The following is a 15,035-nucleotide window of genomic DNA, read 5'->3' on the forward strand; positions in this document are numbered from 1 at the left end:
GGGGCACTTTGCTTTTGTTAAAACTATGCCACGCACCACAAGAAAACAAAAACAAAAAAATAAAAAATGGTGGTACTTGTGAATCATATTTGTCTAGTTATTCAAACTTGTTCAACTAGTCAAATTGAATTTTTCGACCCTGGGCCTAGTTCTTTTGACAATTAAAATCCTTGTCATGACAAATGTAGTGAAGATTTGATGGAAGACAAGTGACGTATTATTCTCCAGACCCCACAGTAGGTTTTATTTCTTTTTTTTTGTAAAATGTCATAAATATTCATTTTCTCTATTTTCTTATCGATTATATATTTTCAATAAAATAATATTATATGTAATCTCAAAACATATTCTTCATTTTTAACTACAAATTCAAAAAAAAAAAAAAATTATTCCAACCATTAAAATTTCAAATAATGGGAGCCAAACGGGAGCTTAGAATATTAGACTAATCTCAACTATTTATAATTTTGGGTATCACATACACCAATGCTCACTTTTTAAGCTACATACAATCTAAAATGTCTTATGCTTAGTTAATTTCTTCAAAACTTTCATACGTAGTGTAAGTGTTTTCCATATTGGTTGGGCCCCATACAAAGCAACAACATTTGACATAATAATGGGAAAGGGCGAGAAATGCAATCCGCTATTGCCACCACTAAGTGCTCCTTAAATCCGTGGGAGACAGACAACCAAATCCACGACAAAAATATATATTTACCTTGGACCCTTCACCACCAGCTATCAAATTCCCCTTCTACTGAATCTAGATCCCTCTTATCTACGCTTTTTCTTTATCCAAATTTTCATTTTTTGACGCTCAGAAAAAATAAAAAAATGGTGGAATTGAAAGGGGGAACTAGGCCGCCATGGGTGGGACTTGGAGCTGCAGTTTGGGTGCAAGTAGCAGCTGGAAATGGCTACAATTTTCCGCTGTATTCTCATTCATTAAAATCGGTTCTGGGAGTCAACCAGCAGCAACTTACTATACTTGGAGTGGCAAATGATATAGGTGAAAACATGGGGATCCTCCCTGGTTTGGCCTGCAACAAGTTCCCACCTTGGGTGATTCTGTTGATCGGTTCTTTTTGTTGTTTTTTGGGTTATGGAGTCCTCTGGCTTACACTCAGCCGTACTGTTCTCTCCTTGCCTTATTGGCTGGTACGGTTTCTCTCTTTCTATAATTTTTTTACTTCTTTATGTTGCCAAGTTGTTGACTGTGTCCAGCTTAATCGTACTGTACCTTTTGACACGGATCAACCTAAAGTTCACACTGTTTAAATGATTATAGGAGATTGGTTGGCTTTGCTTTGTTTCGATTTTTATTCTGTTTGGTGTTGCTGTCTTCAGAGGAATTGAGACTTAATCCATAACATTAATTTCGAAGAAAGGGAAGCGAGGAACTGCTAACAAGCTATTTTAATGCTCGCTGAGGTCATAATTTTGAAATGGCAAGATAATACTTTGTGGTGTGATTGAATAATCTTTTACAAGAATCATCTTCAAATAATATTGACATTGTTATGTACTAGTGTAATTATTATTCAATTTGGATTTGTTTTATGCATTTTTCCAACACTTTCAGATTTACCAATCAGTTATAATATTCAGTAGTTAACCAAAACATTAAGTAGTTCACGTCTGATATAAAAAATTAAAGACGCTTAGCATGGGTTTGAATTCTTTTAGTGGTCGTAGTAAATTCTCCTTGTTTAAGAAATGAAAGGCATATTGATAAAAGTAACATACAATTTGCACGGGATTCCTATATGAAACCAGTTGGGAATATCATCATTCATGCCTTGTGTATGTCATGAAATTTAAAGTCTTCAATGTTGTAAGGACTAGTTAAAGTGGACGGGGTGCCCTCACTAGAGATAAGAAGAAACATATGAATGGTGAAGGTCTGGTCTCTCAACCTTTAAACATTATGCATGCATATGCTTGCTTAGATTCACAGTTCGGAAATCTTGTATATACTCACGTAACCAAGTCATTTGAAGCAATTAAAATCTCCCTCTTTTGCAAACTAGTTCAGAATGGCCTAGTTGAATTTTATAGAAGGAACTTTTTCCGAGTCCAACTTATCATCTTCTTCACCTACTCCCCCCCCCCCCCCGCCCCCCCCCCCCCCCGCCCCCCCCCCCCCCCGCCCCCCCCCCCCCCCGCCCCCCCCCCCCCCCGCCCCCCCCCCCCCCCGCCCCCCCCCCCCCCCGCCCCCCCCCCCCCCCGCCCCCCCCCCCCCCCGCCCCCCCCCCCCCCCGCCCCCCCCCCCCCCCGCCCCCCCCCCCCCCCGCCCCCCCCCCCCCCCGCCCCCCCCCCCCCCCGCCCCCCCCCCCCCCCGCCCCCCCCCCCCCCCGCCCCCCCCCCCCCCCGCCCCCCCCCCCCCCCGCCCCCCCCCCCCCCCGCCCCCCCCCCCCCCCGCCCCCCCCCCCCCCCCCCGGGTCATCCCCTAGACCCACTACTGTTGTCACCTCAAAACCCTGTCATGGCCCTGAATCACCCTTTCCCTATCACCCTTGAGTCCTCCTAACAGCCCCTTCCCTCCCCTATTTTTACTCACTACACTATTTTTTCCACTTACTCAGGAGATTCCCAAACTCTCGAGTAAGAGGAACGGAACAGAGGAGTCTAATATTATAAAAATAGGTAAAGGTGAAAGGGGGTGGGGACAATGGGAAAAGGAGGAGAAGGGAGGGTGCCGCGGTATAGGTGGTTTGGTTAAGATCAGTAGGGTGCGAAAGAAGAAAGGTAAAGGGTATATTGAGATATATGACGAATAAAGCAGACTTGATTACTAAACTTTAAAAAATGAGGCTCTTTTTCATTCCTCTTTCAAACTTAGATCTTTTTAAACATTTTCCTCAATGGCTTTTCTCATGTTACTGGGTTGGTTTTATTTTCCTGCAACTTTTTCTTTTTTGTAAGATGATCTAATCTTTCAAATGTCACACAATGTTCTTTTCTTCTATTTAATATGGTTCAATTATACATGCATTTACCAGCTGTTTTCATGTTAAAAGTTTTTCACTATTTCTTTTTCTGGAACATAACTAATCTTGGTTCACTGGCAGTTGTGGATTGCTTTATGCATTGCAACAAATAGCACTGCTTGGTTCGGAACAGCAGTGCTCGTGACTAATATGAGAAACTTCCCACTTAGTCGGGGAACAGTTTCTGGCATTATCAAAGGATATGCAGGTCTTGGTGCTGCTGTTTATACTGAAATTTACAGCGTAATGCTTCATGATTCTTCGACTAAACTATTATTGTTCTTGGCAATCGGTATTCCTGCTATATGCCTTTTGATGATGTATTTTGTTCGGCCTTGCACTCCAGCTTCTGGGGATGATTCTTCGGAAAAAGGCCATTTTCTCTTCATCCAAGCTTCTAGTATTGTGCTTGGCATATATGTGCTTATTACTACCATTTTGGATGATGTGCTCACTTTAAGCGCTCCTGTTTCCTATACTTTTCTCGTTGTTATGGTTCTCCTCCTCATGGCTCCACTTGCTATTCCCATAAAGATGACTTTCTACCCTTCCAACCACAGTAAATCTGCCAAACTCGGCCAAGAGGTCGGACCAGCAAATTCTTCAGATCAGGAAAATAGCAATAAGGATAACACGGAACCTCTTTTGACGCCATCTTCATCTGCAGCTAACCTTGGAAGTTTTCACGAAAATGACTACATGACTGATGTGGAGATGCTTCTTGCTGTAGGAGAAGGTGCTATAAGGAGGAAAAAGAGGAAACCTAGAAGAGGGGACGATTTCAACATCACTGAAGCTTTGGTCAAAGCTGACTTCTGGCTTCTTTTCTTGATCTCCTTTGTTGGGATTGGCACTGGCATTACTGTTCTGAATAACCTGGCACAGATAGGAATAGCTCAAGACATGAATGATACAAAGTTCCTGTTAGCTCTCTTCAGCTTCTGTAGTTTTATCGGCCGCCTTGGTGGAGGTGTGGCTTCTGAATATTTCGTCAGGTCAGGGTAACTTGTCCATTTAAGATAGCAAACTTAAGAAATAGGAAATAAATTGTTGGGATGGCGAAAATAAGAAAATATCAACAAGAAGCTAAGCCCCTGTATGTCTCCCTTTTTTCGAAACTTTTTTTTTCTCAAACTCATTTTTAACCACACATTCAATTTAAGAATCTTCCTGGCGAATGGCCTATTCTCCCCGGTCGGAATAGGTAGGATAATTCCTTCCTTAGAACCGTACTTGAGAGTTTCCCAGTAAGCAAACAGGGAACCCATGGGTATTTGAATCCAAGTATCCAGGAAAAGCCAAAGTATTTGACCCATTTGACACGTGCAATTTCTCTTCAGTCAATACGTCCTGCAATTTGTATTACTTATTCAATTGAAAGTCCTGATCCAATTCAAAAATTATGTTTCGAAATTTCATGATCGAAACTCTTTTTTTTTCTCAAAACTTATTTTCAACCATACATTCATGCGATAAAATATTTTGCACGTAAATTTAATTTTTTTCTACATTTTGACCATATATACTGCCAAAAAATCACTATTTAAAAAATCATTTTCCCCCAGGAACTGTTTAAAAAGGGGGACAAATAGAGGCTAAGTCTTGTTCTAGTAAATGTGGGTTCCACTCCATGGATCTTTTTCGCCACTCTATTCAGTTCATTGCTAGAGTTATTGGGAGATATAAAGCTATTAGATCTTAAGCAACTAAAACTTGCCTTTTGTATTAGAATCCATGTCATAAGATTTGAAAATGTTTACATGTCGACTTGCCACAACTTCCTCCTTTTACCCATACTCGGGACCAGCTATTTAAAACATAGGCAGATGATGTTGACACCTACTATTTTCAGATTCACCTTAAAAGTACCTCTAAACATTTGATGAATTAGTTGAGTACGCATTATAAAGATTTACATTGAACACACACAAAAGATTTAGTATGAGAAATTGTCACGAGTTACCGAAAAGTTTCTTCCATATATCCAAGATAATATTCTTTTTTTTTTTTTTCCTAAACAACAGAATATTGTATTTTTCCCCCTTTTCACCACATTCAGCTTATTCACTAGGTTTTCTTATCCAACAGCTCTTGACCTTTTCCCAAAATTATCTTGACTTTGACGGGACGTTAAAGATTTGGAAAGATTTTTTGATATCATCTGTGATTTTTTTTGTGATTTCTTACATTATTTCTGATTGTGCAATTAGTATAAAAATGTTACCTTTTATATTAATTTGTAACTCTATATTAGGTTCCTTGTCATTGCAATTCCTATGCACAAGAGTACTTCAGCCAAATTTCCCTATTGTTTTTGGCATTTCTTGTTCCAATATTGAATTTATAGTTCTAAGATGAAGAATGCTATCTCATAATATAGTATTTCATTACGATATTTATCTTGTAACATGCTATAATTTGCCATGTAAATGTACTTGCAGATCAAAAGCAATCCCCAGGACAGTTTGGATTGTAGTTGCACAAGTAACAATGGTAGTGACATACCTTCTCTTTGCTTCAGCTCTTGATGGTACTCTTTATGCTGCAACGTTGTTGCTTGGAATCTGCTATGGCATTCACGGTTCTGTCATTACCCCTGCAGTCTCTGAGCTTTTTGGCCTTAAACACTTTGGTATTATTTCGAATCTCATGGGACTGGGTAATCCAATTGGTGCCTATCTATTCTCGGGTTTACTTGCTGGACATCTATATGATAAAGAGGCAGCGAACCAACATTCTTCTACTTGCTTGGGTCCGGATTGCTTTAGGCTCACCTTTCTGATTTTGGCCGGTGTCTGCTGTGTTGGCTCTGCACTTAGCATTGTTTTGACATGGCGGATAAAACCCGTTTATCAAATGCTGTATGCTGGAGGATCCTTCAGGTTACCTCAAAGTTCAAACCACTAATGGACCAAAATGAATGGGGATAGGGACTATCAGCTGTGTATTGGTGCCTGTGCAGGCCTTGATGATGCTACCCATATATTTCGTAGCACCACCACCAGAGTTTAGTTTTCTAGCCGAGGTTCTTATGCTTCAGGTTCAGGATCATAACGAGCATTTTAAGCATTTGAGCATGTCTGATATGCACTATTGGGAATATCCCACTATAATGAATAAATCCTGACCACTTTTATCTTTAACACTGTCCAGTAATGTTTAGATTTCCTTATTGAATGTATCATTATTTGCATTTTTAAGGCTAGTCTATAAATATATGGAAATCTTTCTCGGTAAGAAGTGCTGTTGCCGTCACTTATATGAATTTCCAGCATTGGAAGAAAAAACCGAACAATCATTTATTCGGGCATAGACGATGACTTATTTTGATTATCAAAATAAGCAACAAGTAGTATTGAAATGAGGCTCACTTTCATTAAAAGGTAATACAAACACAAAATAAAGGATAGGACAGTCTGTACTGGAGTTCAACTTACGAGGTTGTCTAGTTCACCTTGTACGCACACTTCTAGTGGTTTTGGACAAAATACCAATGCAGTACTATCACGAAAAAACTAAATGCAACCTAGAATCATGCTTAACCGAGTTTAAAAGCTACTCACAAGTGATTTTCGTTGGTGGCGTGTAAAAAGCGACTGCCAGGAAAGAAAAAGAAAAAAAAAAAATGAAAAAGGAAAAGCAGCTTTTAAGCTCTTTTCAAAAGTTTATAAACCTCCAAATTGCCCACACTCTTCAAGTTGGTTTCATATCTTGAAACATTAAAGACCATAGTGACTGATCCCCATCATGTTCATCCCCAGTCATTCCCTTATCACTGTACCTAACTTCTGGGCTCAATTCCCAACCATCTATAGGCCCAGATACAGTTGGGCTTCTACAGAAAAATCCCATCCTCTCTTTTCCCCTTCCATATATGGGCCTAGTAACAATTGGGGTACAATTTGCCTGCATCTTGCCACCTAAAGGCCCAGATATGCTCAGACTTCTGCTTGTCAGCGCGAACTTTTCTTGCCCTCTTCTGTCCAAAGGCCCTGATTTCAATTTCTTCTCCTTATCAGGCCATTGAATTCTGTAAGGAGTGAGCTGTGAAATGGGTATTTGGCCGGATTCTTTTTGAAGAGAACCCCATTTTCCAATATTCTTGGAGAAGAGCCTTTTGGTTTTGTTTATTGCAACAATAAACCTGGAAAAGCCATATAGGCTTCCCTTTAATTCCTTCCTTGCAAGCTTGAGAATTTCCAGTCTGTGTTTGGCTATACAGATGCCAATGCTTTGGAGAAATTCATGGTTGAAATAGGGTAAATCCTCTTGTTGAAGCTGATTTTGAGTGAAAACTAGACCATATTCATAAACAAAAGTTGGGTGCAGATTAGTTTTTGAGAGCCATGAATACCAGTCCATGGCTAGCTACTTGCCCACAGATTGGGTAAGTAACACAAAGACTTGTATTTATATGCAAGAAGTCTCCCGTCCGGTCCCATAAGAGCGATATAATCGTTATACAACATGTTAGAAGGCAAAAAGTAGACGGTTGATTTCACAATGAATTGAATATAGTGGTAGAAACGGATTCATGTGGTCAACCAAAAAGACTTAATTTTGTTAGGAAAAAGCCAAACGAACATAGCCGTTGATATGGCGGTTGACATGGCACTCATAGTCGAAGTGTGGGACCCCATAAATAAAATAATGTCGACCTCCCGATGTGTGAGTGCTATGTCAATCGTCGTGTCAAGCTCTATGTTCGTGTAACACATCCCATTTTGTTAACCATCCCATTTGAATCATTAAACTACTAAATATAGGCCTCTTGTATTCGTTTAAATTTTATCTTCAATACGCCTCCTTGTGTGCCCGTTAAATTTGTTTCTAAATAAAATTCTAGCACGTGCATAATTTTTATAAACATATAGCAGCTAGACTTGAAGTTGAATCTTTTGCATACCATGTTACTCATCTCGTCTAATTACTTAAGCCGTTCGTTATTATTGTGACAATGTATGTATTAATTATGCAAGGGAAAAAATCTGAGTGGGAGAAGTAGAAACTGTGCTTGAAAGTAATGTGCATGAATGCTGTGGGGTAAGATGATAGATGCAAAAATAATATCTTTATCATCTCGTTATGTGGAATTCAAATGGTAGTTGGGAAAACCAAGACGTTTGGTCCTCTTAAATTAGATTTTCAAAAGTTAGGTAGGGATTTTTAATTACACTTACTAAATTTGCATTGAATTTGGTTTAATGTTAACTACTCATTAATTATTACTAACAACCCCTCCTGACCACGTGAAAGTAACAATTACTTGCACTATGTAAGCCTTCTTTTTTCTTTGCCAAAATACTGCTTGTACTAAAGTGGGAGGGTTGACTTTGATTCCTAAGAAAACTCTGCTAGTAAGATGGATAAGTATAAAAAGTAACTTTAAGAATTATATTTATCTATATAAGTAACTTATAACAATACAAAAAATATCATAATCAATGATCCAAGAAATTGTAAATATGTCGTCGTTGATAATGTTCTAGGACTAAATTCATTACGATGTTCAGTGGTCGGTAAAGAGAAGTTGAAATTCATTACGATGTTCAGTGGTCGGTAAAGAGAAGTTGACGATTATATTCAACGACTAAATAAATATTTGATCGTTAATTGTGTTGTTTCAGCAATAATAGAATATGTCGTATAAAATATGCAATATTTTCACCTTCAATCATAATTCAAGAAACCAAGTGCTTTACTAACATGCAAGTTGCAGTGGTAGGCTCATAGAACTACCCATAACATTTTGGGCCAAAGTCCAAACTACATAAATAGCATTAAAGCCTAAATACTGGTTAGTTTCAATTTGGCAAACTAGAAAGGGGACAAGCCAACAAAAATATCGCAACAATTAACCCTGGTTTGATTTTTATTTTTTGAGTAGTAATTTTGTGAAAAGTGAATTTTTGAAAAACATATGGATAAAAGGTAGGAAAAATTATGGATCTCCGTATAAAATTATCTGATTAGAAGAATATGTAATTAAAATTGACTTTGAAAAAATTAAATTTGAAAAAGAGCTTGGTGATTAAAATCCTGGGTAGATAAGTCCCTGCCTTTTAATTGCATGAGCCAAATGTTAATTAAAAAAAAGTAAATAAATAAAATAAAAATCCCTGGGATAAGGCTGTTGACCATTATGGGATAAACCGGTGTACAAACGTATATATATTATTAACGAATTTGCAATTCATGTGATTACTCAGATCTTTTAATTGGGGGGATTTTTTAAAAAGGCCTAGTCAAGCCCTTCAAAACTTTTTGAGGCCTAACTTACTTTAAGGCCTTTTTTATTCTAAAATGTGTAAATTATCCTTTTCTATATTGTTCATAAGTCTTAAATGCCCTTTACATAAATGACTATAATATCCTTTCTATAACATTTTCAAGAAAAAATGAACAACGAAAAATGACTATAGTCATTTAAAACAACTTTAGTCATTTTATGAGAAAAACAACTACAGTCATTTAAAACGACTATAGTTGTTTTTTATTTCATAAAAGCCTCTGGTTGTGATTTGTATGGTCGCGACGACAAATAGAAAATCTATTTAGATAACAATCAAAAACATTTTTTAAAAGAAAAATGACTACAGTCATTTTTGAAGATTGTAATCGTTTTTCATTTATCACTTTCAAGTTTGAATGATATATTACCTTTTATTATACATAATAGTTTAACCTATTCAAAATTAATTGTAAGTCACATACTTAAAATGGAATACGGTATACTTAAACAATGTGAAGTGGAGCACGATAAACTGTATACATCGAACTTCATTTTCCAATACGTTTTTAAATGAAACAGATTGAAATCAAATATGGCTTAAAAGGTTCCTTACTTGATTAGCCTCTAGTCTTTCACTATACATGAACTTACCGAAACCAATTGTAATTTGTATGCTTAAATACTGATATGATATACTTGATCAATGTGTAATGGAGTACAGTGATGAGTTTCCCTTCCTATATGTTTTTAAATGAAATAGGTTGAAATCAAGCATATTTTAAAATGTTAGAAGTTTGAAAGACATCTTTTCTTTCATTATAAATGATAGTTTAACTTGTTCAAAATCAATTGTAATTCATGTAATTAAAAATCAAATATGGTATACTTGAATTGTGTGCAGTGACGCATAATGGATTGTATGAAACGATGTTCATCTTTCTAGACTTCTTTTTAAATGAAATAAGTAGAAATCTAACACAATCTTTAGATGTTTAACTGACATATCATCTTTTGTTATACATGATGATTCAATTTATCGAAATAAAAATATAAGTCGTATGCATAAAAATCGAATGCAATATATCTGAAAAGTGTGTAGTGGGGTATGACGATGAAGTTCACCTTCCCATATGTTTTTACACGAAATACGTTAAAATCAAACACGGTTTAAATGGTTAAAATTTTGATTGTCACGCTTTTCATTATAAACGATGTTTTAACTTATCGAAACCAATTGTAAAAGGCATACTTAAGATTGAATACGATATACTCGAACTACGTATAGTTGAGCACGATGAGTTGTAATAACAAAGTTCATCTTCCCATACATTTTGAACGAAATAGGTTGAAATCAAATACATTCTAAAAGGTTAGAAGTTCAGTTGTCTCTTTCATTATACACAATGGTTTAATTTATCAAATTAATTGTAAGTCGTATGCTTAAAAATTGAATGTGGTATACTAGAGCACGATCCCCCTCCCCCCCACATATATATAATACAATGTGTGCTTTATGTTATGAGTTTTTATCATAATTCATACATAATTTGTGTTTTATGAATGTTGGACATTTTTTTCATGCTCTTTTATTTTATATAACAAATGATGAATGAAAAATGACCCATGGGTCGTTTAAACGACTGCAATCATTTTCTCTTAAAACGACTACAGTCGTTTAGAACGATTGGAGTCATTTTCAGTTGTAACAAGAAAACGACTGAAGTAGTTTAAAATGACTGGAGCCATTTTACAGATTTATATCTCTTTTTTCATTATATACTAATTTTTCTATACATTTTTTAAAATGGAATATTTTGAAAGCAGACCAAACACAATATAAAATGTTATACAATATGATTTAACTTATAAGGTTACATGTTTGATTGACATCTCGTTTAGAACGACGGTTTACATTATGCTTTCACTTATTCGTTTTATAAATAGGTCGAAACTAAACACGGTTTACAATGTTAGATGTTTGATTCATGTCTCATCTTGCATTATGGATTATTGAAAGTCGCATTATTTTAAACTAATTACGATATATTTGAACATTATTAGTAGAGCACGATGAATTGTGTACAATGAAATTCTTCCTCGTGTATAGTTTTAAAAAAAAGGTTGAAATCAAACATGGTCTATAAGGTTATGTGTATGATTGAATCTTGTCTTCATTATACATGATGATTTAATTTATCAAAATCAATTGTAAGCCATATACTTGAAAATCAAATACATTATATATTTGAACAATGTGTAAAGAGTACAATGAATTGTATATATTATATGATATTGGACATCACTAATTACCTACAACAACTAACAAGATATCGGTTCTGCCAGCCCACACTACCCATGCTAAGACGTTGACCCCCGTGGGCGCTTTACACCCACACCGGGACATCGACTTCCTAAGCGCTCTACACCCATGCTGGGTGATAAGTGTGTTTTTAATCGCTTATTTAGCCCACAAACATGACTTAAATATGGAAAAATTAATTGAATTATGACTTAATCTCGTTAAATTCATGCAATGTAGGTGTTTCTATGGAAAAGATGGAATTCAGAAGAAAAGAGCCGAAAAATGACCAAAACGGAACAAAGCGATAGTTCGGGGACCAAGTTGCAAATAATTCATAGATGAGACGGGAAATGGAATGAAGATTCAAGAGTGTTAGAGGTCAATCGGATGAGGAAAGGAGTCAAGAGGTGAAATATAGTCGAAGTATTATCAAGTATCAACTTCTAGGCGAAAAAGTTATGCTGGTGATTTTGAGTCTCTACTTGAGATCCATTTTTGGCATAGTAAACATCCGTATTTGAGGAAGCCTATTTCTATCAAAAGTGTATATCTTTGAGTTTTCTTCCGAATTCACTTTGAATCACTTCAATCGGAGATTGGTAGAGAAAGTTATGACCAAAATGCTGAAAGCTATTCGACGGAAAAATTTCTATAACCATGCGGCCGCATGGTTATAATTCCTTGCGATCGCACAAGGCAGTACAGGAAAAAATCTGGACTGAAACTTCTGAACCATGCGGTAGCATGGCTTTATACCATGTGGTCGCATGGTATAAAAATGTGACGAAATCTTAGATTTCCTTATTCGACTCAAACACGATTTAGTAAGGTTTTGGGCGACTTCCTTAACCTAATTCCACCTCCAATAAATACCAGACGACCCTGAAACATAAAGAGGGGGAATAGGATTTGGAGAGGAAGAACAAGGCAAAAACGAGGCAATCCATTTCAAGATTCAAGATTTCACTTGAAGAATCAATTGGGTGATGTTCTTCCTTGATTTTAATTATTGTTTTTCTTTATTTCCCATTATGCTAGGCTAGATTTTTAATTACTAGGTGATTGATGAACCGTTGTTTGTTATTTTAATTCTATATTTCATGAATTTAATATAAAGATTCGTTTGAATAATTTGATTGATTTACATGCATTAATTTTCTTCCGCAATTAGTGGCCAATGATTGTGTGAGTGTTAATGACTTGTTTCTTACATTCGAGAGAAGTGGAATAGGTTCGATAAGGTGTAAATTAACATAGGGTCCGATAGGGGATAGAGATATACCCCTATGTTTTATGCAATTCTTAAATTGTTCACAAAACTACATGCATTCTTGTATGTTTGCATCATCCATAGAGATATAGGCTGGTGGTGTACAAGAATAGGTCTAATATATATCGAGAAAGTATATTGGATAGAATTAGGAACATTGAATTGGCAAATTTTCATCGAATCATTAATTTTATGAAATTAGGGTTTTTTATAACTTCAATTGGGGATTCGTGATCCTAGTGACTTTAGTTTGATTAATTTCCATAAATTAGCTTTTGAATTTGCATAATTTCATTTACTTGAGTGTTTGCGTCGTTTAAATTAGAGAAATTTCGAAATTAGGGTTTCTAATTGAGAAACTAGGGTTTTCAATAGAAATTAGGATTTTTAGTGAAATTAGGGTTTTTAATTGAAATTAGGGCTTTTTGCATTTAGACCATATTTTCACTCTATTAGATTCGGTTAAGGTTAGATTATATAGAATTGAACTACTCAATCTCTGAGGGACGATATTCGGACTTTTAAAAATCCACTTTATTACTTGTTACGAACCGTACACTTGCGGTAATTTTAAATCGAAAGAATTATTTCGTGAACACCGAGCGTCGACCCCCATGGGCAGTTTGCATCCATGCCTAGACATCGACCCCCTAGGCGCTTTGCTCCCACGCCAGACGTCGAACCCCTAGGCGCGCTATACCTATGCCGAGATATCGACCGCTATGGGACTCATCACCACTAAGCGGCCAATACAACACTTAGCCAAAAATCACAACTTGGGTAGAGATCACGCAACGGTTGTTGCGAACACGACTGGCAGTTGAACGGGCAGAGGTTACCCACTAAGAACGTGGGGACAGTGGAAGAAGTTATGTGGGACACGTGGCACCATAACCGCCCGGCCTTCACATGACTTCAATCGCCTATAAATACTCCAAAAGGCGAAACAAGTAAAAATCTTAAGAAATGCCATGTGTAGAGTTGTCACTACCCAATGCCACCTAGACCGCTCTACCCATTCATATTGAGCCAACTGTGGTTGAGTACTAATTAAAAAAAAAATTCGAAGGCATGTGAAAGGAGAATAGATGCTATCCCTTACCGATAAATATCGACAAGGGGTAGAGGGGCTAATGATATTGGACATCACTAATGACCTACAACCACTAACAAGATATGGGTTCTAATAGCCCACACCACCCATGGGCATACAACACCCATGCTAAGACGTCGACCCCCATGGGCGCTTTATACCCACACCGGGACGTCGACCTCCTAGGCGCTCTACACTCATGCCGGGCGTCGACCCCCATGGGTGCTTTGTACCCATGCCAGGACATCGACCTCCTAGGCGTTCTGCGCCCACGCCAGACGTCGAAACCCTAGGTGCGCTATACCTATTCCGGGATATCGACCGCCATAGGGCTCATCACCACTACGCGGCCAATACAACACTTAGCCAGAAATCACAACTTGGGTAGAGATCACGCGACAGTTGTTTCGAACACGATCGAAAATTGAAAAGGGCAGAGGTTACCCACTAAGAACGTAGGGGCAGTGGAAGAGGTTACGTGTCGCCTATAAATACTCCAAAAGGTGAAACAGGTAAAAATCTTGGAAAAACTTTGGTTATTTGAATATCTCCTTTCTCCTTTCCTAACTCTCCATAATTCGATACTAATTCTCACGCCAGAGGTACAACGGAAGAGAAAGCCCTGACCTTACTTTTGCAGATAACAATTGGTCATTGGAATGGCAGAAGCACCCTACACCGCCAGGAGGGCACGAAGGTTCTTTCCTTAATGTATGTTGACATTCTTATCGCTGCCCTTTCTCTAGCCCCTTCGAGTAAGTCGAGTTTCGCCCTAATGGCTGCGATGTCAAGCTGGTTGGTTTTCATTCGACCAGTCTCACTTAAAATTTTGACGGGGACAATTGCCTCCATCCCGAATGACAACTTAAAAGGTGTTTCACCAGTCGATTTCCGTGGGGTTGTATGATACGCCCATAGTACATTGGGCAACTCGTCCGCCCAAAGTCCTTTCTCCTTTTCCAGCCTTGTTTTCAGATCCCATAGTATAGTTCGATTGGTCACTTCAGCTTGTCCATTTGACTGAGGGTGAGCGACTGAAGTCAACATGTGGTCGATGTGGTAGCTTGTGCAGAAGGCTTTAAAATTGTGATTGTCGAATTATTTGCCATTATCTGTAATGACTACTCTGGGTATGCCAAACTTGC

At 37.6% G+C, this 15,035-nt stretch overlaps 2 protein-coding genes across 2 annotated transcripts; one reads left to right on the top strand and one right to left on the bottom strand.

Moving 5' to 3' along the window:
- The first annotated feature begins 621 nt into the window (after positions 1-621).
- On the top strand, positions 622-6,136 carry LOC111390725 (protein NUCLEAR FUSION DEFECTIVE 4-like). The gene is made up of 3 exons (XM_023015816.1): positions 622-1,161; positions 3,075-3,988; positions 5,435-6,136. Exons 1-3 carry the CDS (start codon positions 637-639, stop codon positions 5,898-5,900), a joined length of 1,905 nt encoding a protein of 634 aa, XP_022871584.1. The 5' UTR covers positions 622-636; the 3' UTR covers positions 5,901-6,136.
- Positions 6,137-6,343: 207 nt separating this feature from the next.
- LOC111390726 lies at positions 6,344-7,408 on the bottom strand. Its single transcript, XM_023015818.1, has one exon. The coding sequence runs from the start codon at positions 7,353-7,355 to the stop codon at positions 6,687-6,689; it is 669 nt and encodes a 222-aa protein (XP_022871586.1). The 5' UTR covers positions 7,356-7,408; the 3' UTR covers positions 6,344-6,686.
- Between the last annotated feature and the right edge of the window lie 7,627 nt (positions 7,409-15,035).

This window comes from Olea europaea, unplaced genomic scaffold (genome assembly GCF_002742605.1).
Source record: "Olea europaea var. sylvestris unplaced genomic scaffold, O_europaea_v1 scaffold707, whole genome shotgun sequence".
NCBI lineage: Eukaryota > Viridiplantae > Streptophyta > Magnoliopsida > Lamiales > Oleaceae > Olea > Olea europaea.

Excerpts from the sequence above, each read along its gene's own strand:
- LOC111390725 (XM_023015816.1), top strand. The coding sequence starts at position 637 with ATGCAATCCGCTATTGCCACCACTAAGTGCTCCTTAAATCCGTGGGAG. Across the intron at positions 1,162-3,074 it reads TCTCCTTGCCTTATTGGCTG|TTGTGGATTGCTTTATGCAT; the intron begins GTACGGTTTCTC and ends GTTCACTGGCAG. Across the intron at positions 3,989-5,434 it reads GCTTCTGAATATTTCGTCAG|ATCAAAAGCAATCCCCAGGA; the intron begins GTCAGGGTAACT and ends ATGTACTTGCAG.
- LOC111390726 (XM_023015818.1), bottom strand. The coding sequence starts at position 7,355 with ATGGACTGGTATTCATGGCTCTCAAAAACTAATCTGCACCCAACTTTT.